The sequence below is a fragment of the Puccinia triticina genome, chromosome 5A, assembly GCF_026914185.1.
Source record: "Puccinia triticina chromosome 5A, complete sequence".
Classification (NCBI taxonomy): Eukaryota; Fungi; Basidiomycota; class Pucciniomycetes; order Pucciniales; family Pucciniaceae; genus Puccinia; species Puccinia triticina.
Window position 1 is genome coordinate 7,210,785 of NC_070562.1, and position 25,244 is coordinate 7,236,028.

Sequence of the window (25,244 nt, forward strand, 5' to 3'; positions counted from 1 at the left end):
ATTTTCTCTAGGCTCAAGGAGACCCCTAAATGACTTGATTATTTTTTAGGGGGATCATAAAAAGTCATTCTATTGATTCATCAAAAAATATCTCAAGAAATGCAAACCGTTTTTTGGGGGGAATGCACAGTGCGCGAAGAGCCGTGGCAAAAGCGCGCACTGGGGGCGGGATGTCGAGACAACGACCCCCACAGTGCGCGAAGAGTTTCTCGTAGTGCGCAAAGTAAGTCCGTAAAACAAAACACGCGTATCCTGTAGCTCTTGGTTAGTTTCCCGCCACTAGAAATGTGAGTTTTTTTTCACTCCCCTCTGAAATCTGTTGTAAATCCTTCAGGGGAAGGGATGATACAAGCTAACACCTGAGGGAGGAAAAAATGTGAAACACAATCTCATCTCCTCTGCTAATAGAAATTTTTTGGCATGGAGATGATGCTTGTAACAAGACACAGAGAACCAAGTATGCTAATAATAGGCTGGGAACTCAAGACTTGGAAGGGTTTCAGCAGCTTGGACAAAGCTATGGACAGCTAATTTGAGTAGAAAGTTCCATGTATCAAACCAATCCCGGTAGTAGTCCCGATTGGGAAGACTCTCGATCAAGGGGACAAGATAGCTGAATACACAAAGCAATGGACCTTCAAACCGACTAGCAAGAAGTTCAGCCTTGTGAGTCAAAGCTTGAGCATCAATTGGTACACCTTCTTCAATATGATCATCAGCATAGTAAATGAGATTCTCAATATCGCGGTGATCGGCCAACACATTTTCGGCCAATTGGCATAAAGCTTCGAGTTGATCAGAGTTCATCTGGGTAGATAATGGGAAGGTATGGCTGTTCATCTCGTGCCTTGATAACTTCTTGAAAAATAACCTCGATAGCTGTAAGAGGACCCTTGCCAAGCAAGCAAGATGGAATGCCGGTTGATGCGCGAATCGACATTGAGAGGGAGGTAAGGGAAGATCATGTTTGGCTAGGATGATGTTCCTGTCTAGTAGACCAACGATTTTTGCGGTTGGCTCTTTCCCAGAATCTTCGACAATATCCAATTCAGATTCGTTCAAGTATCTGCTAGTGAGCTTGATAAAATCTATTGCTTGGAGAATCCAATACCTACACGGCGAAAATTTACGACTCATATCAGAGGAACCCCCTGTCGATAACTTCATGTCTTGGATGCAGTCTGCGGCGCGTGAAAAGGCATGTAAGAGCACGCCAGATACGTGGTGCCACTTTTTTTTGAGTTCAAGAAGCATATACACCTTAAATCCTTTGAGGAGCTGGTCATCCGTTTGGCTTGAGTTAGACAAAGATTCCGGACAGATGACGAGAATGTCAGAGTGGATTTGAGTTATGTTGTGTTCGAGCTCTGGTTGGATCTCCAATATACGTTCAAGTTTTGATTCCGGTTCGTTCTTCATGCTTGAATGATCTAGGAATGTTAAGAGCGTGGCGAGTTGATCGTTTAAGAGAGGTAGGAGGGCCGATTGTAACCGATAGTGGAGAGTTTCCCTCGAGTCCACAGCATCAACAGGGACAGTACGAGTGACATGTTGATTAAGCATCTGTTGGATTTTACGCGCTAGTTTTTCAAAACCCTGAATAACTGATTCTAGGTAGGATTCAAGGGGATTTAAAAGTTAGCCAACGAGTTTGATGAGTTGATAGAAGAGAATTTTGGCATATTGCAATACCTTCTAGGCACTTGGGATTTAGCCCGGATTTCTCTGACGCGTTTGTGGGCGGATTGTCCATTTCTTCGACCTGACTCGTCAATCGTCCAGGTCGAATGCGGAATCCACTTGTAGCGCTTGATCGTTCATTCCTGCTTCGGGCAGTTTCGGTGTGGCCAGGTGCGGCCTGTCGCAGCGCGCAGATGTCCAGGACTGCGGCCCGTACTTGACCGGGCTGTCACGGCTGGTGACATGCCCGTGTGAGCGAGGGGGCTGATTACGTGTAGGCGGTGTACTACGAGCTGGACTTGAAAAAGACAAAGGCAACACCTTTCTTGAGCATCAGCAGGACACCGATCACCAAAGTAACAAAGACTCGAAATTGACCCAGCCTGGCGGTACCCAGTGGAAGCAGAAAACTACGGAGAGATCGTGAAAATGTGAGTTTTGAGGTCCCCTTCATATAATATCTAACCATTATCGATTGGCAATTTGTCTTGACATTCAACATACTTGCACTATCTCTCAGGTCTAAATCTGGCGGGGCTACGATCGTGTCGCCAGAGATCGAGTCGATCGTCTTGCTACGTTTGAGGCCGCTTATCACTCATACCTACGTCTTTCCATTCATCTTCGCTTATCCCCTTGCGGCATATGCCTACTTTTTTGAGTAAGTCATTTCCTACACTCGGTCAACTCGATTGGACTGACTGGTACGCAAACATCCTAGATATGACCGTTATCTTCGCTCTGTGGATGGCGAATCACAGGAATGGACTTTCTTGCTCTGTGTTACCGTTTTCGGGGGCCATGCGCTGAGTTGGCTGGCTACGAGGTGGAATACAACTATCCGACAAGCAGCTACGTCTTTGAGAGTTCGTGCCCACATGAGTCGGGGTTCCCAGCAAAAAAAACGGACTTCATCTGACCCGCACATCCTTCTTGTTTGTTGCAGGTGGATGATATTAGCAAAGCCGATCTTGTCAAAGTGATCCCGAAGCCCAACAAAGGTACTCCAGCATTCTGTCCGATCTTGCGCTCCAAGCGTACCGTGCAAAATCCAACATCCGGCAAGAATGCTCAAGCTCAGCAAGAAACGATACTTTACATTGAATATCAACGAGACCATTACTTTTATTCACCTACCAGCCATTCATTCGGTCTGCTGGCATACCCCTCGGACTCGAAGCCACCCATGTCGACTATGACGACTTCAACTGGGATCTCTAGCGACTCTGAGCTCGCCCTGGCCAAAGAAATGTATGGAAAGAATACCTTCGACATTCCCGTACCGACGTTCCTCGAATTGCTCGGCGAACACATGCAAGCGCCGTTCTTTGTCTTCCAAATGTTCTCCGTCGGTCTCTGGTTCCTGGACGAATACTGGTATTACAGTCTCTTCACGCTATTCATGTTGATCGTCTTTGAATGTACCACCGTCTTTCAACGCTTGCGAACCTTGAACGAGTTCCGAACCATGTCGATCAAGCCTTATCAGATCAACGTCTACCGAAACGGAAAATGGAGCGAAGTGCTGTCCGATGAACTTGTCCCCGGTGACTTGGTGTCTGTGTTACGGACTAAGGAAGATTCTGCCGTGCCTTGCGATCTGCTTCTTCTCCGTGGGACCTGTATCGCAAGCGAAGCCATGTTGTCTGGTGAATCAACCCCACTACTCAAAGAGTCCGTCGAGTTACGCTCGGGTGACGATCGGCTCGACTTCATGGGCAATGATCGCAACTCGTGTTTGTTCGGTGGGACCAAGATCTTACAAGTTACTCCATCAAGTTCAGATGCTGTTGGAGACAAGCTGAAGACCCCTGATGGCGGTTGCTTGGCAATTGTTCTTCGGACTGGATTTGGAACCACTCAAGGCCAGCTGATCAGGACGATGATCTTCTCTACCGAACAAGTCACTGCAAACAACTATGAGAGCTTCCTATTCTTAGCCTTCCTCATGCTTTTCGCCATCATTGCAAGCCGATACGTCTGGGTCAAAGGAGTCGAGCGCAACTTGAAACGCTCGAAATTGTTGCTGGATTGCGTGATCATCATCACCTCTGTCGTCCCACCTGAGCTTCCAATGGAACTCTCCATGGCTGTTAATGCCTCTTTGGTCGCTCTCTCAAAGTATGCCATCTTTTGCACTGAGCCATTTAGAATTCCTTCGGCCGGTCGGGTCGATGTCTGTTGCTTCGACAAAACCGGCACAATCACTGGGGAAGACCTGATGGTCGAGGGTGTAGTTGGAGTAGATGAGTCGGACGTCCTGAAGCTTGTTCCACTCCACCAAACCGGCATGGAAACCACATTTACTCTAGCCTCAGCTCACTCACTGGTCCTACTAGATGACGGTATAATCGGTGACCCGATGGAAAAAACGACTCTCGAGGCCGTTGATTGGTGTGTCAACCAAGGAGACACCATTTTACCTTCATCCAATGATCACATCCATCGTGCGGTGATCACCATCAAACGCCGATTCCAGTTTTCTTCTCTGTTGAAACGGATGTCGACGGTCTCGACAGTCGTAACACCTGATCGGCAAACGAGGACCATGGTGTCAGTCAAGGGCGCACCCGAAGTCATCAAAGCCATGATCTCCAACGTCCCCGAACACTATGAGAGCACGTATAAGTATTACACCCGTCGGGGAAGTCGGGTGCTAGCTCTGGCGTACAAATTCATCAACATCCAAGGCGCAAATAAAATTAATGATCTCCTACGGGAACAAGCCGAGTCCGAGCTCATCTTTGCTGGGTTTTTGGTATTTACTTGTCCTCTCAAGCCAGATGCAGTAGAGACCTTAAAAATGCTTGCAGATTCATCACATCGAGTGCGTTTTATGATCTTATGATCATATGAGCGAGCCAATGTTATTCAGCAGCTGACAATAAAAATCCTTTCCTCGAAATTCCAGTGTATCATGATCACTGGGGACAATCCTTTAACAGCGGTGCATGTAGCCAAAGAGGTTGAAATTGTGGATCGCGAATGTTTAGTATTAGACGTGCGGGAAAACTCGACAGACGAGAAAGGTATGTTTGTATAACCAACCTTCAGTTTTGAAGGCAAAATTCTGATCTTCCAATTTTGTATGTTAGATCTGGTCTGGAGGACGGTGGATGATCAGATGGTCATCCCGGTGGATGTGTCTAAACCGATCGATCCTAAGATACTTTCAGATTATGATCTGTGCATAACTGGGGTAGCCCTCAAGCAATTTGTAGGGATGCCGAGCTGGATAGATCTTGTGCAGAATGTCTGGGTTTACGCGCGAGTGTCGCCAGCCCACAAGGAGCTAATTCTGAATTCTCTGCGATCGCTGGGCTACACGACTCTGATGGCGGGTGACGGGACGAATGACGTGGGTGCGTTGAAGGCTGCCCACGTAGGCGTGGCCCTGCTCGACGGATCTCCAGAAGACTTGAAGGCAATCGCCGAGCATCAGAGGAACGAGCGGCTAAAGAAAGTCTGGCAGACTCAGCTCAATATCTCTCAAAGGTTCAATCAACCACCTCCTCCTGTACCCGCCGCCCTCGCCCAGATCTACCCAGAACTAGTTGATGTGCACCAAAAGGCACTCAAAACTGGTCAAGATGCACGGAAAGCCAATCCGATGGAGAAGGTTAGAATCCTCAAATCACTTTGCTCCAATTTCGCTCGCATTTGCTGACATACAACCGCTCACTTGTTATTGCTAGTTTAATTTGGCCGATATCACGTCGAAGATGGCCGATATGGAGGAAGACTCTGAAGGACCACCGAAGATTAAACTGGGCGATGCGTCAGTCGCAGCTCCGTTCACGTCGAAGCTGTCCAACGTCTCGGCAGTCTCGACGATCATTCGACAAGGGCGCTGTACGCTTGTAGCCACGACTCAGATGTACAAAATCCTTGCCTCGAACTGCTTGATTTCCGCGTACAGTCTGAGTGTCCAATACCTGGATGGTGTTAAGTTTGGTGACTACCAGATGACCATCCAGGGTGTTTGCATGTCGGCCTGTTTCCTTTGTATCTCCCGGGCCAAGGTCAGTCGCATCTTCCTTCGTCCACCTTCATTCAACACTGGAAATGTCGAGCTCATTCCAATATCTCCTCAATCCTCAGCCTGTCGAGAGACTGTCCAAGGAGCGGCCTCAGGGCAGTATCTTCAACACTTACGTCGTGGCAACGGTCCTGGGACAATTCATCTGCCATTTAGCAGCATTGATCTACATCACAGGACTTTGTGAAAAGACATCACCGTGAGTAATGATGAAGTCTGGTGATACCCAAGCGTCGATCACTGACTCTCCACCAACTCATCTTCTTCTGATGTCAACAACCTAAATCGCATGTAGACGAACCAAAGAAATCAATCTGGATGCCGAGTTCGAGCCGAGTCTGCTGAACAGTGCGATCTACTTGCTCTCGACGTGCCAAAGCGTCTCGACATTTGCTGTGAACTTCCAGGGCCGACCGTTCCGTGAAGACATCAAGGAGAACAAGCCGCTGTTCTACGGCTTGCTTGGCGCGGCTGCGGTCGCCTTTTCGGGGGCAACCAACTTCGTACCTGAAGCCAATGGATGGCTGCAATTAGTTGACATGCCCACCAGCGTGAGTCTAGACCTTCCTTGGGGACAAGTTATCTCTCCTGAAGCAGTCGGTTAGTAGATGGTTGTGTTTACTAATCCCTGTGCCTATTTCAACCGATAGTTCCGGATGCAATTGTGTATAGTGATGTGCATGGATTTCGGGGGAGCGATGCTGATGGAGCTGATTGCCAAGTTCCTCTTCTCCGACGTCCGGCCGAAAGGCATGGTTGTCAAAGGCATCCAGCGTCGAGAAGCCAGACGGAAAGCCCAGGAAACCGCCCTCCAGGCCGAGCTCGATAAGAAAATCGAGGCCGGAGAAGACGAGCTTCGGCAGCCCTCTTCCTCCTCTCAAGCCGTCAAAACTCATCCCAACGATGCTAATCAAATCCGCCTTAGAAACGCTAAAAAGTCTACTCAACACAAACAACGGTAGAGCTCAGGAGTCTTGTACATTCTCTATATATACTTTTTTTTTGATTATCGGTCATAGATTTCCTTTTTTTTGGCTACACGAGATAAAATTGTTTGTTTTTGAGGAGGGTATAGTCAGGCATTCATGCGCTTGTGGTAATCCAATACAGATCCGTGTTTTCTAGCCCATTAGTTTGTCATGATTAGATATATACAGTTACATCCTAGTTCCATTGTTGTTGTTTCTGGAGGGGGCATATTGTTTCTTTACTCCTTTTCCCTCTTTCTCAACTTACAAAAAAGTCAATCAAATCATTCTAATCTATTCTTACTGACTGGTCTTATGCTGTTATTTGCACAATCTACATACGTATAACTAAAGGAATAGCCTCTGAGGGCCAAACAAACCAATACATTGGACAACTTCCTGTGGAATCTGGGACCCTTGCAGATGTTGATTTAGACCCAAAATGTCTAGATTTTCACAGGGAAATCTAGCTTTTTGGGATCTAAATTGTTTTTGGGAGACTCCCAAATGCTGAGTGGTTGGCTGGTCCAAGCATGACACAAAGCCCAGCATCAACTCAACCAAGAACATTCCAAATCTGAGCATCAGCTAATCAACAATGATCCCAAAGTTGAGCATGAGCTTGGCCAAGGCTGGTCCAGAGCTGAGAATCAGCTAGGACAAGACTTAAGATTAAAATCAGCTGGGCCAAGACTTAAAGATGCAGCTGAGCCAAGACTGTTCCAAAGCTGAGCATCAGCTCTTCCAAGAATAGCTGAGCATCAGCTGTTATAGGAGTGGTCTAAAGCTGAGCATCAGCTGGTCCAAGATTGATGCAAAGCTGAACATCAGCTGGGCCAATAATGGTCCAAAGCTGACCATTGGCTGGGCCAATGGAAGACTGCTTGTAGGATCTGTGCCCTCACAGGCTAGAATTTCACAGATCTGTCACCCAACAGATGCCTTGACAGATTTTTCCTCCCATAGGCAAACAGCATGTAGACAAGTGTAAAACTGTATTAGATCCAGCTGCTTGCTTCATTTGCAACTTACTCCAATCCTGCTTAAATGCCCGTCCAACAGAATCACACTTGATTTATTGGGTGTGTATGTGTGTGTGTGGCACAGGGCAGACTGGTTTGCTGGTGCTGCCTAGTAGAGGTTTGATCTACCAGGGCCTGGTATCAACGGTGAAACAAACACAATACATGTATCTGTATCTGCCTGTATTTGTATCTGTTTTGCACCCAATACTATTTATTTGTATTGTATTCAAAGACCAATACTATACAAATGTATTCAAACTTTGGTATCTTGTTGCAAATACAGCCCAATACAAGATACTGTATTTTTACGTTTTTTGATAGTTTTTCTGTATACAGTCCACAGTGGCCAAAAACAAGAAAATCAAGTTTTAATAATTTATTGATACAATACTATGGTATTGTATCTTCAGGCAGATACAATACATTTGTATTTACAATTTTGTATTTTTCAACAGATACAATACACAAGTATCTGAAAATACTGTATTGTATAGTATCTGTTTCACTGTTGCTGGTATGTAGATCTGGGAACAGGAAGTCTTCCAATAATAGTCCAAATCTGAGTCTAAGCTAAGCCAAGACTGGTCTAAAGCTGAGAATCAGCTGGGCCATGACTGGCTGAAAGCTGACCATGAGCTGGAGACCAAAGTTGAGCATGAGCTGGGGGCCAAAGCTGAGCATCAGTTGACCAGAAATGAGGATCAGTGGGGCCCAGCCAAAACTGAGTATCTCCTGCAGGAATTCTGGAATGTGAATAGATGGGGGGAGATGTGGGTAGCCAGCTGTAGCTGGTATGATGTCATTTGTTATCAAGTGACTATCTTTGTGTATGACTACTGGGGGCATGGCAATGTGGATGGTGATAGGGCCAATGTCTTCAAATTCAAGTGCAATTAAGCCAGACATTGAAAATTGGAGGGGGGGCCTATGCTAAAGATAGCAATTGGGTACCCGCTGCGGGTAACTGGCACCCATTTGGCAGGTACCCGCCATACCCACCACGCACCCGCCAGGAGATACCAAGTACGGGTCTGGGTGCCTCAATTTTCAGAAAAAAGTGGTTGGACCCGGGTACCTGCCTTCCATAACCCCCCCAAGCCCCCTGGGGGCTGAGGGCCTTGAGTGCCCCCCCGGGAGTACATATATTATATATCCATCTGTCCAAGCCAGCTGTCATATCTACATATTCAGCATTCCAGATAACATCTCACCTCACAATGGCTCCAGCCCGCAAGCAAAAAAAAAAACCAGCAGCTCACTTGTATCATCTATTGTGTCCTCTCCAACTCAAGCCCATCCACAAATATCCACTCAGGAACAGATATCTGAGCCCAGCAACTGTGAAACTCCATCACAAACCCCGCGGCCTTGATTTTTTATGAACCATTCTAGAAATATTGCTCTACTTTGAGTGTTTGATATTTTTCAGCTTGGAATTTTATGATTTTATGGTGTTATGATTTTATGCAAGTCAGCCTTGAACCCCCTCAATTATGGTGTTCAAAATTGCATATGTCATGGTTTACACAAAATCATAAAGCCAATTTTGGCTGGGAGATGTCAGCGTGCATAAAACTTAAAGTGACATCTCCCAGCCAAAATTGCAGTTTATGATTTTATGTAAAAAAATCTTATGCAATTTTGAACACCATAAATGAGGAGAGGTTGATCTGAGGAAGACAAGCCTTCAAATTATTCCAGTTACTCCCTAATGATTTGAACATCTTTATCTATTTGATGTGCTTTACTGGTATTTCTTGGGATACAATATATATCTAGACCTTATGTGTTCGTATACAAGCAATTCACAGCAGTTTTTCCAATTCACCATTCTGCTCTTTTGTTAAGAGGTCGTCGCAACCGCCGATGTGTTGTGCGTTGATGAAAATCTTCGGAGGAGTACAGTGTGTGAGTAGCGGAGTCTCTATGGAGTTCGGGAACAGGGGGAGACTCAACTTGGGGCACCGTGATTTTTTGTTTATTCAGCCTCTTGGATAGCAATTCTTGTATGATCGATCCATTCGGCTCCAGATCCAATTCCAAACTCTGTGGTAGTCATCAATGCATATTGGCGTAGTTCGAGTGGCACACGGAGCAGGGTCAGCGCCGAATCATGGACTGGAAAACGTTTAGTTGTGGGATTTCTACGCAACTTTGATTTTGAGGTCTTCTCTGTGGATCGTGTTCAGTTTATCGCTCAAGAACCGTTTCGCCCGTTCGCAATACGGACAATACGATTTGCTGAAGATCATGATCTTGTTGGACGAGATCAACAACTGTGGAGTGGGGATCACAAATCGAGTCAGCCGTTCGATTTTTCGCGAGAGGGTACGTAGGGGAAAAACGTTCGTACATCCATCGATTTCTGGATTTCATTGACTTCGTTGATCGGTAGGTTGCTCCCGTTGGTGGACATCTTCAGTAACGAGCAGTTGGTGAACGTCCTCATCATTCTAAATAGTGTGGCCATCGTTCGATTTCTGTCGGTTATTCGTTCTGCACAAGAAAGGGAGCTATGCACATATGTAATCTCAGATAGCACCGCGGGATAGCACCCGCGGTGGAGTTGCTCTAAAACTTTTCAACTCGGCTCTACCTCGCTCTACTTTTATGTAAGAAAGCTCGAGACTTGAGAGTACACCGATCAACCGCAGATCAAACTGGATTCCGCACTTTCCACGGCCTGGACGATCGTCGGGTTGGGTGATTGGGTCGAAGAAAAATGGAGAATCCGCCCGACAAGACGGCGGAAGGAGATGGATCATACCTCCATCACCTCGCAGGTATTTCAATGTTTCGCGCTTCTCTTCTACCATTTAATAATCGAACTCGTCGGCTGACTTTTGATTTTCCTTGCATCATCGCTAGAATTGGTTGCCCAGGGTTTTGGAAATCTGGAGCGTAAATTGGATCCCGAACGGATGCTTGCTCAAGATGCTAATTGGACTTTCCGTGCTTTGAATATGGACTCGAGGGAAACTCTCTGCAACCGGTTACATTCAACCCTCCTGCCTCTCTTAAAAGATCAACTCACCACTATCTCAACATTGCTCGAGCCTGCAAGCATGAGGAAAGGACCGAAATCAAACCTTGAACACGTATTGAAGATCCAACCAGAATTCGATTCCAATGTTCATCAAATCCACTTCATCATTCACCTCATCTGTCCGGAATCCTTATCGAGCGCAAGCCAAATCAATGACCAGCACCTCAAACAATTCAAGGTGTTTAGGCTTCTTGAACTCAAAAATAAGTGGCTTCTCACACTCCGGAAGACCAGTGCTCTCTTTCGAGAGGGCACCGAGTACATTCAAAAAATTAAGCTCTTGAAAGGGGGATCCTTCGATGTTGGCAAAACACATCCGTATAGATACAGGACCGACATAGTAGTAGATCTAATCAAGTTCACTATTAGACTCTTGAACGGATCCGAATTGGATATTGTCGAAGATTCTACTAAAGAGGCGAGCCTAGATATCGTTCATCTACTAGGCGAGAACCTCATCCTAGTCGATCGAAATCTCCCACTGAGACATGCCTTTGAGTTCCGATTGACCCATCCGCCGCTTATCCACCTCGCTCACTTGGCAAGACTACCCTTGAGGCTATCAGGACTATTTTACAAGAAATTATCGAGCTCCCAGATGAACAGCGGTCACAGCCTGTCATTATTTACCCAGATGAACTCTCATCAACTCAAAAGTTTATGTCAGCTTGCTCTCGAGGTTCGTAGCGATCACGAGGCACTTCACGTTAACCTGTCCCACGCTGGTGGGGCTTTTGGATTTGCACCTCTTGATGTTGAGCCCTTCGTACAAACAGCAAACAATCTTGCTAGTCGTTTTGAAGGTCCATTGTCCTCTATTGTCAACTATCTTGTCCCCTTGATCGAAAATGAGGCCGACCAGAATTATCACCGGGATTGGTTTGCTGCATGGGACATTCTATTCAGATTAGCCATTCACAATTTCGTCCAAGCTGTCCAAAATTATCAACCCCAGTTTTAGCTTTTCTTCTTACTTATCCCGGCTTTTCTTCATGAGTTGATCAAGTGATTGGCCTGAACCTCAATCAAAATCACAGCATCATTGTTTTTCTTACTGAAACTGGCCTTATCCAAAAATAAAATTGTAGTCATAAAAATCAATCCTAAGTGGTGCGGCAAGGGTACACCGCACGCGCGCACCCACACACGCAAAACGCATTATATAAAAAAAAAGGGGGGGGGCAGGTGATCGCTGACACCGTGAGCTCTTGTGGGCAGCTGAAGATGGCTTTGCCTGCCTGGATCAGCCACCCTGGCGGTCGGAGACTAGGCTGAGAGTGAGAGTCTGGACTGACAGCCAAGTCTGATGTGCTCATGTTTGCTTGAGTAAGAGGTTTGAAGAATGACCTTACATATTTGGAGGCAGTGATTCTGGAAGCTGACTGTAAGTCGTTGCTGTCTTTGTGTTCGCCTGCAACAACAGCAGCTGAATTCTCAAGATCAAACTTCCTTTTTTTATGACAAAACCCCGCCGCGACGCGCCGGCGGGCACTGTGCGCGAGCCAAAGTCATGTCGGCAGCTCTGGAGTTGCCGGTTACGCCGACACTGGATTGCGCACTTTCCCCCTAACTTAACACAAGTCCCTCCCTCCTTCGGAGGCGCTTCGGAGAGCGTCCCTTCGGGACGCGGGGTCGGCCCCCCCCCCCGACCCTCCGATCGAGAGGCTTAGGCCCCGTTTGGCACCCGTAATGTTATGTGATGTCACGTATTTACCTAATGTGATACACATCACTCGTGAAACTCATATGTTGCCACATAGCTCAAGCGTTTGGCTGCCCCTCCCGTCATACACGCCGCACATAACCATCACGACAAAACGTTTGGCTTGCCCTGTTATGATAACAATGGACCTCAGCAGCCTCATACCTCACCTTGATGATGAACACCAGCACAACTCACACAGAAATCCAAGGCACGGGGCCAACTCCGACACCAAATCTGACTCCTCGCTTGGTACCCTCTCGACAATGTCCTCTGCTTCCAATGGTTCACCAACGGAAGATTCCGACCTGTGTCTGATCCTGACCGTTGTGGTACTCGTTACAATGTACCACCTGCTCCATACCAACAAAAATCCTTACAATACCTCAATACTAACTGGGCAGCTTTACACCAAGGAACTGCTTGAAGCAAACGAGCGGAAGTTTATAGATATGATGCGGATGAATAAGGATGTTTTTCTGAAGCTCTGTCAAGATATTGCTTCGACGGATATCGAACCCACCTCAAGAGCGTTGCCTTTGGAGGAGCAGGTGGCTATTTTTCTGTTCATTGTTGGGCACTCCGCGAGCAACCGGGTCGCACAAGACAGATTTCAGCATAGCGGCAAGACTATCTCAAGGTTTGCAACTTTGGGTCTCATTTTGAAAAAATGGCAAAACTGATTGGTTTTATTCAGAGTGTTTCATTACATTATGAAATGCCTGCTTTCTTTGAGTGCTAGGTACATAACAGAACCCCCCATCGACCTTATCCACCCAACGATTGAAGGCAACCAAAAATTCATGCCGTTCTTTCAAAACTGCATTGGTGCACTCGATGGAGTGCATATACCAGCTCATGTCCCGGCTTCTGAGAACCCGATGGCTTATCGCAATCGCAAGGGGTTCCTTTCACAGAATGTACTCGGCGTTTGCAATTTCAACCTATGTTTTACTTATCTGCGTGTGGGTTGGGAGGGATCGGCACACGATGCTCGAGTTTTGGCGTCGGCAAAGGCCGATGATTTCAAAATCCCACCAAATCGCTTTTACTTGGCCGATGCAGGTTATGGCCTGGCAAGGGGCTTGCTAGTACCTTACCGAGGTATCCGATATCATCTGCGTGAACAATACTCAGCCGCCAACAGGTGAGCCAGAGTCACCCTTCCTAATTTTTTTTGTTAGCTGATTTTGTTATCAATAAACAGGCCGGAAAATCGGGAAGAATTATTCAACCTCCGTCATTCAATGCTGCGAAACGCGGTTGAAAGAATCTTTGGGGTATTTAAGCGTCGTTTCCCTATCCTTACGAAACCACTTGAATATTCAATTCCAACTCAAGGTCGAATTGTCGTTTGCTTGGCGGTCATTCACAATCTGATCATGCTTGCGAGTCCCTCACATCAGGAAGATTTTCCTGAACGTGCAAACGATCCAACTGCAAACAGCGGAGACAACAATGACGACAAAGAACCTGTTGTAGATCAGGTCGAGCAGCTAGCTTGGAGAGACAAGATTGCGGAGAGTATGTGGAGGGAGTATGTTGAGTACAACAATACACGCGGGAGGGCAGTCCGACACTGCCCCAGGGAACCACCTATCACTCGGAGGGGGCGGGCCAGAGGATCGCGACAAGGCCGAGGGCAAGGGCGGAGCCGAGGCCAAGGCCAAGGGCGGGGCCAAGGCCAAGGCCAAGGGCGGAGCCGAGGCCGAGGCCAAGAAGCAGGAGGACTACTGCCAGGAACAGAAGGGAGTAGCCTTCCAGGCTAACATCCCTCTGTTCTATTTGTATCTCTCTATCTAAGTTTTTTTTTAATCGGTAATCAAATCACATTTCATACTTTTCATATTTTTGAGAGTGCCAGCAAGCACTTTGTACAGCATATGGAGAGCAATGAGAGTCAGCTGAAATGATATATGGCATCGAGATTTGGGAGATTCGGATGAAATGTTGGATGGAGTGAGATGTTTGAGAAAAAGACTATTGAGGAAGCTATAGGTTGCCGAGCTAGATCTGCTTTCGAAGCCATTCAAGTCGCAATTGCTTCCTCTCAATTGACATGTACAAGGCAGCCCAACGCTCGGAATAGAAAACCTCGATGATCGCCAATTGTTCGAGATCGTCAAACTCGTCCTGATTGTGTTCTTGGAAGAACTTCATGGCAAATGCTCCTTGCGTTTTCTTTTGACCGGGTTGATTCAAGCTGACAAGCTCACTCAAAGCCCCCGCTATTTGTGTGCCGGTTGACACACACCCAGCAGCACGATGGACTCGTGGAGATGAAACTCCAGGTTGGCCTTGGGACGGCTCGCTAGTTTGGTCATCGGGTTGATTGGTGTTGGCGAGTGCATCTGACGAAGGATTCATCAGAGCTAAAGAATGTTGGCGTTGAACCAAGAGAGACGAAAAGTTGTTTATACCTGTCGCCACAACTTTCTCAAAAATCTCGACTAGGTAGAATCACTTGGGGAACGGTTTGCCTTTAAACTTCCTGGCTTGCAGGTGAGACTGAGCAGGATGGTCAATGAGGAATTCTGACTTTCCAAAGACGGGAAAAGACAACTTACCATAAGATAGTTGTTCCACACTTGCTCTGGTGCTGTAACCTCTGAGGTCACATCATTCCAGCCAAATCCTTTTTGATTCTTGAGCTCAAGAAACACGTCATAGTCTTTCTTAAACCCCTGAACATGTAATTATGCATCAGCACATATCTGAATAGTAGAGTGATTTGATTTGTGAAATACCTGATTATACTTTGACTTGACTTTTTTTTCGTCCAAATCGGCTGTAGGGAACTTTGCCTGCAGAGCCGCTGCAATTGATCTGTGAGTCTCGGGTTTGAAGCCGTTATCGGATCTCTTTCCTTGGCGAACTGCCTCGACATAAAGCTCCATAGCCGCACGCTCCATTTCTGTGGTCCAAAACAACTTGACCCCTTTGCGGCCGCCACTAGCAGTAGTTTCGGCTTGCGACGGCAAGTACTCCGACCGATCTTCATTCATGCTGATGTCCGATTGGGTTAAACTTTGACTTCCCAACAATGAGCTGACTGGAGTGCTGTCGGAGTGAGTTTGACTGATTGCTTCGTGTTGATGAGCTGGTCGGAAATTCGGAGAAAGTTGCTCAGTTGGGTTGGTTTGTTGTTGATGTTGCTGCAACATGGCCGGAGAAGCACCCATTGCTCTGGGGACAGGATGGGAAGCTGCGGGGTTGTTTGGGTTCCATGGGTTGAACAATGGCATTGTAGAGTTGATGAGTCGAGCTGGTGAGGGTGGGGGTGTAGTGAGTCGAAGACGTGAGTTGGTGAGGGGTGTTGTGTATGTACAGGTGCCGATATCACCCCAAATACACCCCCAGGGGTACTATATCAGAAATGGCTGGGATGATGAGGAGTGATGCGGCAAGTCGTAATGAGCCGCATAACTCCTCAAATCTGCCAAACATGTGAGTGATGTAATATGGGCCTCTGTGAGGCCCGGTTATACAAAAGGGGTGATCATTACATCACATCACGGGTGCCAAACGGGGCCTTAGTTAAGCTCGACTTTCCCCAGCCTGGACAATCGTCGAGTCACGTGAGTACGGAAGAGAGATGGAAAATCCACCGAGTAACACGCCGAAGGGACCTGGACCGAACCTCAATCACCTAGGAGGTATTCAAATCTATCAAACTTGTCACCTACCAGCTCATCAAACTCTTAGGCTGACTTTTGAGTCTCTTTCAATCCTGCCTAGAATTGGTTATCCTGGGTTTCGAAAACCTCAGTTATAAACATGATCCCCAAATGACACCTACTCGAGAACGCCCTTGGAGGCGGATCGTCGTTGTTGAACAGGACACCTCGAGGGAAAGTGTCTGCGATCGGCTACAGTCGAAGCTCCTCCCTCTTTTGAAGGATCACCTCCGCACGGTCTTCGAGTTGCTGGAGGCTATCTGTACCGAGGAAGAAGAGGAATCGGCTATCAGTATGAAGGAAAAACAGGCATCGAACCTTAGGCGCCTGTTGGAGATGCAACCGGAACTCGATCACGTCCTCACTCTAATCGACACTGAATTTCACGTCCTCTGCCCAGAACCCGCATCTGCCTCTGTTCAAACCGATGACCAGCAGCTCAAACAATTCAAGACGTATAGGCTTTTTGATTTCAAAAAGCATTTTCTCTGCACACTCGACTCGATCTGTAGATTATTTCTTGCGGTCTGTAATTACACCGCACGGATGGCGTACCACAGCTGGGGAGCAACTTATGATGATTCATGGTTTGAGAGAAAACAAGACGTCTTATCTCAGATCGAGCACACGATCAAAGAGTCCAAAAGGTCTGAAATGGATGTCATCGAAGAATGTGGCGCAAGTGGAGTACGCGAGAGCGAGGACTTGCTAGACAGTCTCAAGGGCCTCGTCAATCCAAATGGTAGCGTTACTAATCCCTTTGTCGATTTCAACCCATTGACCCATCAACCGCTCATCCAACTCGCTAACTTGCTAATACCCTTGACCAAGCTATTAAAAATGTTTTTCGAGAGAATTTCAAAACGCGGCATGAGCTATCAAAGGCTACCATTATATACCGAGATGAATGGCGATCAATTTAAATGTTTATCCGAATCTAATCTAATTGTTGGCAATGTCCACACGCTTATCGGAAACTTGACCTTATATCGCGAAACTCCTCCGTATACAACTGCCTTTATTCGGCGATTCACTCAAGGGGCTAATCAGATCGCTAGTGGTTTGGAAGCGCCATCTCTTTACGTAGTCAGATATCTCGTTCCCTTGCTCGATAGCCTTGCCGATCAGAACCACTACCAGGCTTGGTTCGACGCATGGAAGATTCAATTCAAAGCAGCCATTCATAATTTCATCCAAGCGGCCAACCAGCTTTGATCATATGCAGTTTTCTCATCCAATATTATCTTCATTTTTGGTTACATTGTTGTTTGACTCGGACCACCTCAAGAATACGTCTGATATTTCCCTCGAAGTCTTCTTTCCGCAATTATCCTTCTTACCACAACCCCATCTCAACAATCAAATACCAAATAAATATGCATTGAAACAATGAGATCCAGCTTGTCCAAGATTCAAAAAACTCAATCACTCAGATCTGGAGACACGCGTTTATACAAACTTAACCCAAGTCCCTTCTTGGGGGGGGGGGGGAGCAACCTCCGAAGGCACACTTAACACAAGGTCCCAGCCCCCTGCGGGCGGTGCAGCATTTGGCTGGTTGCGAAGCGACCCCGACCGGCGGGAGGGACCGATCAACTAAAATGCTTTTCTGGTGTGAGCCAGATCCAAGGTCTTAGGGGGAGCGGCATTGTTTCCATCACCGCACCTTGATTACTCTACAGATTCTTTCTAGGTTTTTAGGAAGTGATACATCTACTTCTTGTTGATTTTTCAGTATTTTTTTTAATGCAGAATCTTGATTGCTTCTATTGAAAAATAAAATGCTGAAGTTCAAGATTTTGAACTTTGATTCTGCTGGTGCCTCATGCGACGAGGACCGCCACTTCTTGTTATCAAGTTTCAAAAATGAAGGAGGTTGAATGCAACAATAGAGGATGGTCAACAGTCAGAAAAACAAAACAACAAAAAATTGCAAGTGGCATAGAAGCCAGGAGAGAAACAAAGGCTCTACATCACGCCACGCTCACGCAAGCTTGGTGTGCTTGTGCATAAGCCTCTCTGGTGAGATTGGGCTGCCTCAGGACCCAGTAAACCCCCTAAAACTGTGGGTAATGAAAATGTATGGGTTTTGTTTTGGCAAAAACCCAAAATAGTAGACACAAAAATGGTATGCATCGGCTTTTTTGGCCTCAATGATAAGCACCTCAAGTGTATGAAATTTTTCCTGGGTAAGGGAGGGTAGTAACTAAGATGTATGAAATTACTGAAATTGCACCTCAGAAAAGCCCCCCACCCTCCCCTCAGCAGCACACCTTGGCTTACTTTTGCTACATACCCCCCAGGTTTATTTTTTGCCACCCTCCCTGGCAGCAATGGGAGACATGCAAAATGTATGTAAAACTGAGAAATTGGCTGAGCATAGGCATGAAATGTGTATGAATGGAGTTGAAAAATGTATGAATTTTGGCAAAATTTTGGATTTTACATCACTAAGCTTGCTCCGAAGGAGGGACTTGCCTCTAAAGCGGCATGTCTTGCCCTACAGGATTGAGCCAAATGGCAGGCAATGTGACACACTCAATTTTCCCAATACCTCCCTGTAGACTTCTGACTTTTGGTGTGCCTTTGGCACTGTTGAAAGGACAATCTTCTTAGCTTATTTACCCCCAATTCAAACTCCTCCATATCCACCCCCCGTCAAGAAACATAATGGACCAGTAATTATGAGGGTCAGTAATGTAAAAAAACATGAAATTAAAACTGAGATTGTGGGCTACAAGTCTGTCTACTCAGTTTTTTTAATGAAATACTGGAGGGTTTCCCATCAATCTGCAGCCCCCTGAAGAACCAGATCTGCAGCCAGAAAACCTTGATTTTTGTGGGGAAATGCTGTCCCAGTGGCTGTAGATCTGGTTCTGCAGGCTCTGTAGATCTTGACGGGAAGTCCTCCGCTACATTTGTAAAAAAATTGAAAGGAAAATATTTAGGTGTTTTTGACAAGAAAATACTGAGTCTGTAGGGCCAATGGTGTGAAGCTTCAGAGACGCTTTGTGCCCGCAAACTTGGAGAGGCTTAGACAAGCTTGGCGGTCATAGAGGCATCGAACTTGACAAAGTCCCTCGAGACTTTGGGCCCCCGGGGGGTAGGCTGAACTTGCAAAGCGAGCCTCCGTCAGGAGGGACTTACACCATATCAACCCAAGCTCGCGTGGCTAGAATGAAATTTTCACACCACTTTTCCTTTTTTTAATTCCATAGATCACATATCGCTCAAATGTTGCTACTATTTTACTTCCTTCAAGACCCAACATGCTGAGCAAAATTTTGGTATTTTTTTTTCCATCTTTTTCCATACCAGTATTTTACTAGAATTAAAATAAGAAAAATGCAATGTATAGAGTCACCGAGGTTCTTAGCCAATTCTGTAATTTCTTTCATTTCCGCAGCGCACAGACCCTCAGAATTATGTGATCTTGGTTTCACGTTTAGATCGCTAGATAACCGTTATGTATATATGCTCGTGCGCTTGGACCTGCTTAGATATTCACGGACCCCCTCTGTAAACAAAGTCCGATGGATTTCAAGTTTGTATTTAATGGGGAAATTTATTTGGAGAGGAAGGATCATCATGATTGAGCACAGTTTTGGTGGAGAGGATGGCAAGAAGCAGGGCTATCACCCAAGGCAATTTATTCCACGAAATGTTACGGAAGCAAGGAATTATAAAGGTTTGAAAATTCCTGCCACCTAAATTTAAAATCTAGCCCCCGCAAAACGGGTCGATAAGGCGCAAGTCCCTCCTGCCGAGGGCTATCGGAGGCTTGCTTCGCAAGACCAGACGCCCGCAGCAGCGAGGGACTTGGGTTAAGTTCGTAGAGGCATGAACAAACAGAGTGTGTAGATTCCCACAGGAATCGTGTTGTGTCAGGTTGTGTCCATCCCGGGCTTGTTGCGGCATGAGCACCAGACGACGTGCTGCGGCGAGTACTGGACAGGCGTGTGACACTCGTGTTACAACAGCGGTGTGTGTATGTCCACACTTTTTCAGGGGTGGCGCCGTTCAAGCCGACACTGCACACACTTTCCCTAGTGGACGATCGTCGAGTTACCTGTGTACGGACAAGAAATGGAAAATACACCAAGTAACACGCCGGAAGGACCTGGACCGACCCTCCATCACCTAGGAGGTATTTAAATCTATCAAGCTTGTCACCTACCAGCTCATCAAACTTCTTGACTGACTTTTGAATCCTTTGCAATCCTGCCTAGAATTGGTTATCCTGGGTTTCGAAAACCTGATGCGTAAATATGATGAGCCGGGACGGACGTCTACTCAAGATGAGTATCGGCCGGGGGTCTTTACCCATGAGGATAATTCGATTGAAAGTCTTTGCGATCGGCTACAGTCGACACTTCTTCCTCTTCTAAAGTACCACCTCACCACTGTCTTCAAATTGCTGAACGCTGTCAGCATGCAGAAAGAACAGGAATCAAGCCTTAGGCGCATATTGGAGATCCAACCAGAACTCGATCACGAGCTCACTATGATCAACTCTGCCTTTCTCGTCCTCTGTCCGGAACCCGCATCCGACTCTACTCCTCCCCAAGACCAGCATCTCAAGCAATTCAAGGCGTATAGGCTTTTTTTATTCCAAAAAGACTTTCTCTCTGCAGTTGTGGCGATCTCTGAAGCCTTTCGAGCGGCCTGTGACTACACAGAAATGATGGCGGAATCGGGATGGGCACTCATTAATGAAAATGATTTGGTTCCGCATCAAGGACAAGACGAAAACGCAGTATATTGTATAGAACGCACCATCAAACACTCAAAGATGTCTGAAATGGATGTTATCGAAGAATGTGGCGGAACTGCAGTCCGTCTGAGCGATCGGTTACTACGCATGCTGAAGAGCCTCGCCAACCCAACTGCTCCCAGGACAGAGGACCTCGAACTATTGTCCGATCAACCGCTCATCCAACTCGCCAACTTGTTGATACCCTTGATCAAGCTAATAAAACTGCTCTTCGCGAAAATTTCAAAATATGGCATGAGCTATCAAAGGCTACCATCGCATACTCCAATGAACTCCGATCAACTCAAATGTTTATGCGAATCTGATGAAGTTATTTCGGATGTCAGACTGATTTTCATAAACTTGACCGGATTTCCAGCGGATCTTCCAGATGAACCTATCAATATTCGGTTAGCCATTCAAACAGCTGAAAAAATGGCCAGTCGTTTGGAAGGGGCATCTCTCTGTGTAGTCAGATATCTCGTTCCCTTGCTCGACAGGCTTGCAGATCAGAACCACTACCAGGCTTGGTTCGACACATGGAACATTCTATTCAAAGCAGCCATTCATAATTTTATCCAAGCTGCCAACCAGCTTTGATCATATGCTGTTTTCCCATCCAATATTTTATTCATTTGTTGGTTACATTGTTGTTTGACTCGGATCACCTCAAGAAAACATCTGACATTTCCCTCGAAGTCTTCTTTCTGCAATTATCCTTTTTACCACAACCTCATCTCAACAATTGAATACTAGTTACATGTGCAATGAAACAAGGAGTTCCCGCCTGCCCAAGATTCAAAAAACTCAATCACTCCACTTGAAATCGTTCCGATCTTTTTTCGTCAACTCACTTCAAGCCATCGTTTACAATGACGTTTCTTGTATTAATGAGCCCATGATAGTGGAATAAGGCCGTTATAATGAACAGCATACTTTCATATTCTCATAGTCAAGACCAATATAGACCGCAATCGAATGAGGGTGTTGCTGCCAGCGCATTTTTCCAAGGGGTCTCATGCGGCAACTTCATCGCTATGCCATCAAGCGGATTGTCTCCCATCTCAAACTTTGGATATATTTTGGGGCACAAGAGCAATGTATTCCCAAAATGCTGAGTAGACAGTTTGATTCAGAAACATACAAGCTTCAAACCATCAAGACAAAAAATAAAATGGGCAAAATCTTTGCTCTGTAGGTGGTGACAAAATCATCCACCACCAAAGCTTTCAGAGTCTCTTGGGTCACATTCTCTGATAATTCATAAGTGCTCTCCCTATGGGAGAGATCTAAATGTTATGCATCTTCACCAGGCCAAATGGGTGCCCCCTCCTGGCCGCATTGGGGACAAGGACTTGCATGGGTTTTACCTACAAGACAACAAAATAGAGGAAAAAAATCTCAACCAGCAACAGCAATGGGAAGTTACATTATCCGTAACTAAAAGTAACAGATAACAAGACTTAATTGTTGCAGTTATTGTTGCGCTAACGGCAAAAATGTTTTGGTTACATTATTTTTTTCCTGATTTATTAGACCCGTTCCATTATCACCCGCAATTTAGGGGGATAACATGCGGATAACATGGGTTTTTTGCCCATTTTACAGTGGTTTTGTGGGGGGGGGGGGGCAAATGAATCTTACAAAGTACATTCTACGGGGTACGGGAACCACGGGAGTTGAGAAGTGTGGTCATCTGGAAATTTCAGCGCACGTACTGCCTTGGAATACTGGTTTGTGATATAGATACCTGCGAGTGGGTTGGCTCCCCCCCAACAGCCAGAGGAGGCATTCAACAATACCTTGAGCAGTGAGTTTACCAAATATTTGGTGGCTTTTTTCCACTCTGAAGATGATGTCATTTTCACTGACCATTTGTCTATGCTTTTGAACAATTTCAGTGAGCCAAAATGCCCGGGAGCTGCTTTGTTATGGTCTGTTCTGGGGAGAGGAAAAAGGATTCTGGGGGTTCTGGATCCAAGATGGTAGATTGCAGGATGAGGAAGAGGCTTGGATATCCAGCCTCTTGAACCTTGAGTATGGTCTGTGACATGTACATGTAGTCTATGTACATGTGAGTCTGCGCTGCGCAGCCCGTGCTACGGATCATAACAAACATTTAGCGCGGGCTGGGTTGGGTTGGGGCATATTTGAAAATGTGCTTATTTAGGTGTTTGATAATATGCACCTTGTCACAGGTTTTCAGCTTTCACGCACTTACTGCAGCTGTACACATGTATGATCAACCCAAAAATCTTGGGGACACAAAGTTACAAGCTTTGTAGCTTCAAAACCATTTGAGTTGAAAAAATTGCTGAAGGTAAGATGCAGGGCTTCAATATGGCACCGGGTGGCCCATTTGGCTCCCAGGGTGGTAAGATGGTGTGGTGTCAAAGTTTTACACCAGCCAAATGGGTTGAGGTGGAGCCACTTTACTCCCAACTTCCTCCTTTGGAGACTTGCGCTTTGCACAAGGGGGGCCCACCTGCCAGCTCAGAAGGGAGGACTGACTAAGTTTGCCTCTGACTACATAGTAAGGACTTCATGAATAGCTTATTTTGGTCACAGATCCAATAATAGAGATGGGCAAAAAGAACCCGTTGCGGGTACCCACCACGGCTGGCGGATACCCGCTGGTGGGTGCGGGTGCGGGTGCGGGTGCGGATGTCTGGGATTCCGGGAAAGAGCCGGCGGGTACCCAGGTAGCCTTTGCCACACCCGTGCACAGGTGTATGTATGTCAGGGCGCCGCGGCCGCGCAAACCAGATCTCACTTGTTTCAGCTGCAGCTGCGCAAGGATCTCCAACCCGGGTTCCGCTGTGTGTTTGATTGCCATGTCCCCTGTGCTGCCCCACCGACTCACACAGAATGGCCCGACCAAGTAAGAGACTCCGAACGAGGTCAACACAAGAAGATAAAACCGACAACAACCAACAGGAAGATCGCGCAGAAGATCACAAGGAAGATCGTGAGGAAGAAGGCAACTCTTCCAGAATTCAATTGACCAATGAGCAGCGTCTAGGTACGTCCCACCAATCATTTTTCACTTTTTCAGCAGCTCACCAACCAACCTTGAATCTAGATCACGCAGTGAAACTCTCTTGTAATCAGGTCCACAAAGAGGTTATCTGAAGAAATGAAAACATAAGTCTGTGATTTGCAAGCGTTTTTTGGTTGCGGGTACCTGCAGGTACCCAAACGGGTACCGCCAATACCCGCTCTGGCCCCCCCAGCGGGTGCGGGTGTCGGACTTGGGCTGAAAACAGCTGCGGGTACCCAAACACAAGCAGGTACCCGGGTCCTTTTTGCCCATCTCTATCCAATAACATGGGTAATTTTGCCGTTGCTCACAAAGTAGGCATTTGGTGGGGCTGGTCTGCTTGCAATCATGGGTATCTTGGGACAAGAACATCTGCAAACTGTTGGATGGAAATGTCACATGCATTACACAGTTGCATAAACTTCCACAACATTCTAGAAAGAAGTTCTCTTGACTGAGTGCGCAACAACAACTTGCGGGCAGGATCAACAATTTTCTAAGCTCAAACAACACTCAATACCAAAGGATCAACCTATCAACTCAAGTCAAACAATCAATACTCAATTGGTACTTCACATCAATATCACGCAAGGTACTCAGTGGAAGATCTAGAGGTACCATTGACTGGCTCTTTCATCTAATCTGGTTGTTGTTACTTATGATCACTTTTGTTGTTTAGTTCTGTTTCAAGTTTACCGTCATCTTGTTGTCTGTCTATCTCTGTTTTTTGTTTTTACTCATCAAGTAACAGTTTTTTCATTTATTCACCATTGTTTTTCATCATTGATTCTTATTCTTGTTTTTTTGTTCAAGTTATTACTACCACCGGTTTTTATCAAGTGTTTGCAATAAAAGATCAGACTTCTCAATCTTACACAAACTCAGGAATTTTTGATAGTAGTTGCCAGCAGAAGGCCATGGTCCACCATTTGGAGAAACATCAGAAAGTACACAAACAAAATTCAGAAATGGACTGCAATATGGTATGCTTCCATAACTGAATGCTCTCAAACCTTTGGCCATTGGACTAGAAATGTTTGTGCTTTTGCAAAGACCTTTTGTTGAGTTCTCAAATTTACTGTTAACTAACAAACCCAACTGCAATGACATTGTGGAGGAGCTTGGATTTGTGGTTGTGTTCTGTTATGATATTGAGATTGGGAGTATTGTATTCTCTCATAGAATTGCCAACTCTTAAGAAAGCAGCGCGATTCCGGACATCTCCATCCAGAAGGAATCAGTGTTTGAAGTAGGATACTAACTTAAGAACACCAACCAGGGTACATGACCACTTTAAAGTGAGAGAGTTAGAGG

The 25,244-nt window shown here is 46.1% G+C and overlaps 7 protein-coding genes across 7 annotated transcripts; 4 read left to right on the forward strand and 3 right to left on the reverse strand.

The window, feature by feature from the left end:
• Window positions 1-462: 462 nt before the first annotated feature.
• On the reverse strand, window positions 463-1,167 carry PtA15_5A826 (uncharacterized protein; the record flags this gene model as incomplete). The annotated part of the gene is made up of 1 exon (XM_053169629.1): window positions 463-1,167. One exon carries the CDS (start codon window positions 1,165-1,167, stop codon window positions 463-465), a length of 705 nt encoding a protein of 234 aa, XP_053020807.1.
• A 756-nt stretch (window positions 1,168-1,923) lies between these two features.
• On the forward strand, window positions 1,924-6,681 carry PtA15_5A827 (uncharacterized protein; the record flags this gene model as incomplete). The annotated part of the gene is made up of 11 exons (XM_053169630.1): window positions 1,924-1,931; window positions 2,046-2,111; window positions 2,201-2,341; window positions 2,402-2,546; window positions 2,627-4,507; window positions 4,592-4,709; window positions 4,776-5,299; window positions 5,376-5,702; window positions 5,782-5,918; window positions 6,015-6,270; window positions 6,370-6,681. The coding sequence occupies 11 exons, from the start codon at window positions 1,924-1,926 to the stop codon at window positions 6,679-6,681; spliced, it is 3,915 nt and encodes a 1,304-aa protein (XP_053020808.1).
• A 2,836-nt stretch (window positions 6,682-9,517) lies between these two features.
• On the reverse strand, window positions 9,518-10,182 carry PtA15_5A828 (uncharacterized protein; the record flags this gene model as incomplete). Its single annotated transcript, XM_053169631.1, has 4 exons — window positions 9,518-9,601; window positions 9,669-9,758; window positions 9,866-9,988; window positions 10,066-10,182. 4 exons carry the CDS (start codon window positions 10,180-10,182, stop codon window positions 9,518-9,520), a joined length of 414 nt encoding a protein of 137 aa, XP_053020809.1.
• A 252-nt stretch (window positions 10,183-10,434) lies between these two features.
• PtA15_5A829 (uncharacterized protein) lies at window positions 10,435-11,719 on the forward strand (the record flags this gene model as incomplete). Its single annotated transcript, XM_053169632.1, has 2 exons — window positions 10,435-10,495; window positions 10,581-11,719. 2 exons carry the CDS (start codon window positions 10,435-10,437, stop codon window positions 11,717-11,719), a joined length of 1,200 nt encoding a protein of 399 aa, XP_053020810.1.
• Window positions 11,720-14,467: 2,748 nt separating this feature from the next.
• PtA15_5A830 (uncharacterized protein) lies at window positions 14,468-15,705 on the reverse strand (the record flags this gene model as incomplete). The annotated part of the gene is made up of 2 exons (XM_053169634.1): window positions 14,468-14,811; window positions 15,414-15,705. 2 exons carry the CDS (start codon window positions 15,703-15,705, stop codon window positions 14,468-14,470), a joined length of 636 nt encoding a protein of 211 aa, XP_053020811.1.
• A 350-nt stretch (window positions 15,706-16,055) lies between these two features.
• On the forward strand, window positions 16,056-17,352 carry PtA15_5A831 (uncharacterized protein; the record flags this gene model as incomplete). The annotated part of the gene is made up of 2 exons (XM_053169635.1): window positions 16,056-16,116; window positions 16,199-17,352. The coding sequence occupies 2 exons, from the start codon at window positions 16,056-16,058 to the stop codon at window positions 17,350-17,352; spliced, it is 1,215 nt and encodes a 404-aa protein (XP_053020812.1).
• Window positions 17,353-20,929: 3,577 nt separating this feature from the next.
• Window positions 20,930-21,490, forward strand: PtA15_5A832 (uncharacterized protein; the record flags this gene model as incomplete). Its single annotated transcript, XM_053169636.1, has 2 exons — window positions 20,930-21,300; window positions 21,391-21,490. 2 exons carry the CDS (start codon window positions 20,930-20,932, stop codon window positions 21,488-21,490), a joined length of 471 nt encoding a protein of 156 aa, XP_053020813.1.
• Window positions 21,491-25,244: the final 3,754 nt, after the last annotated feature.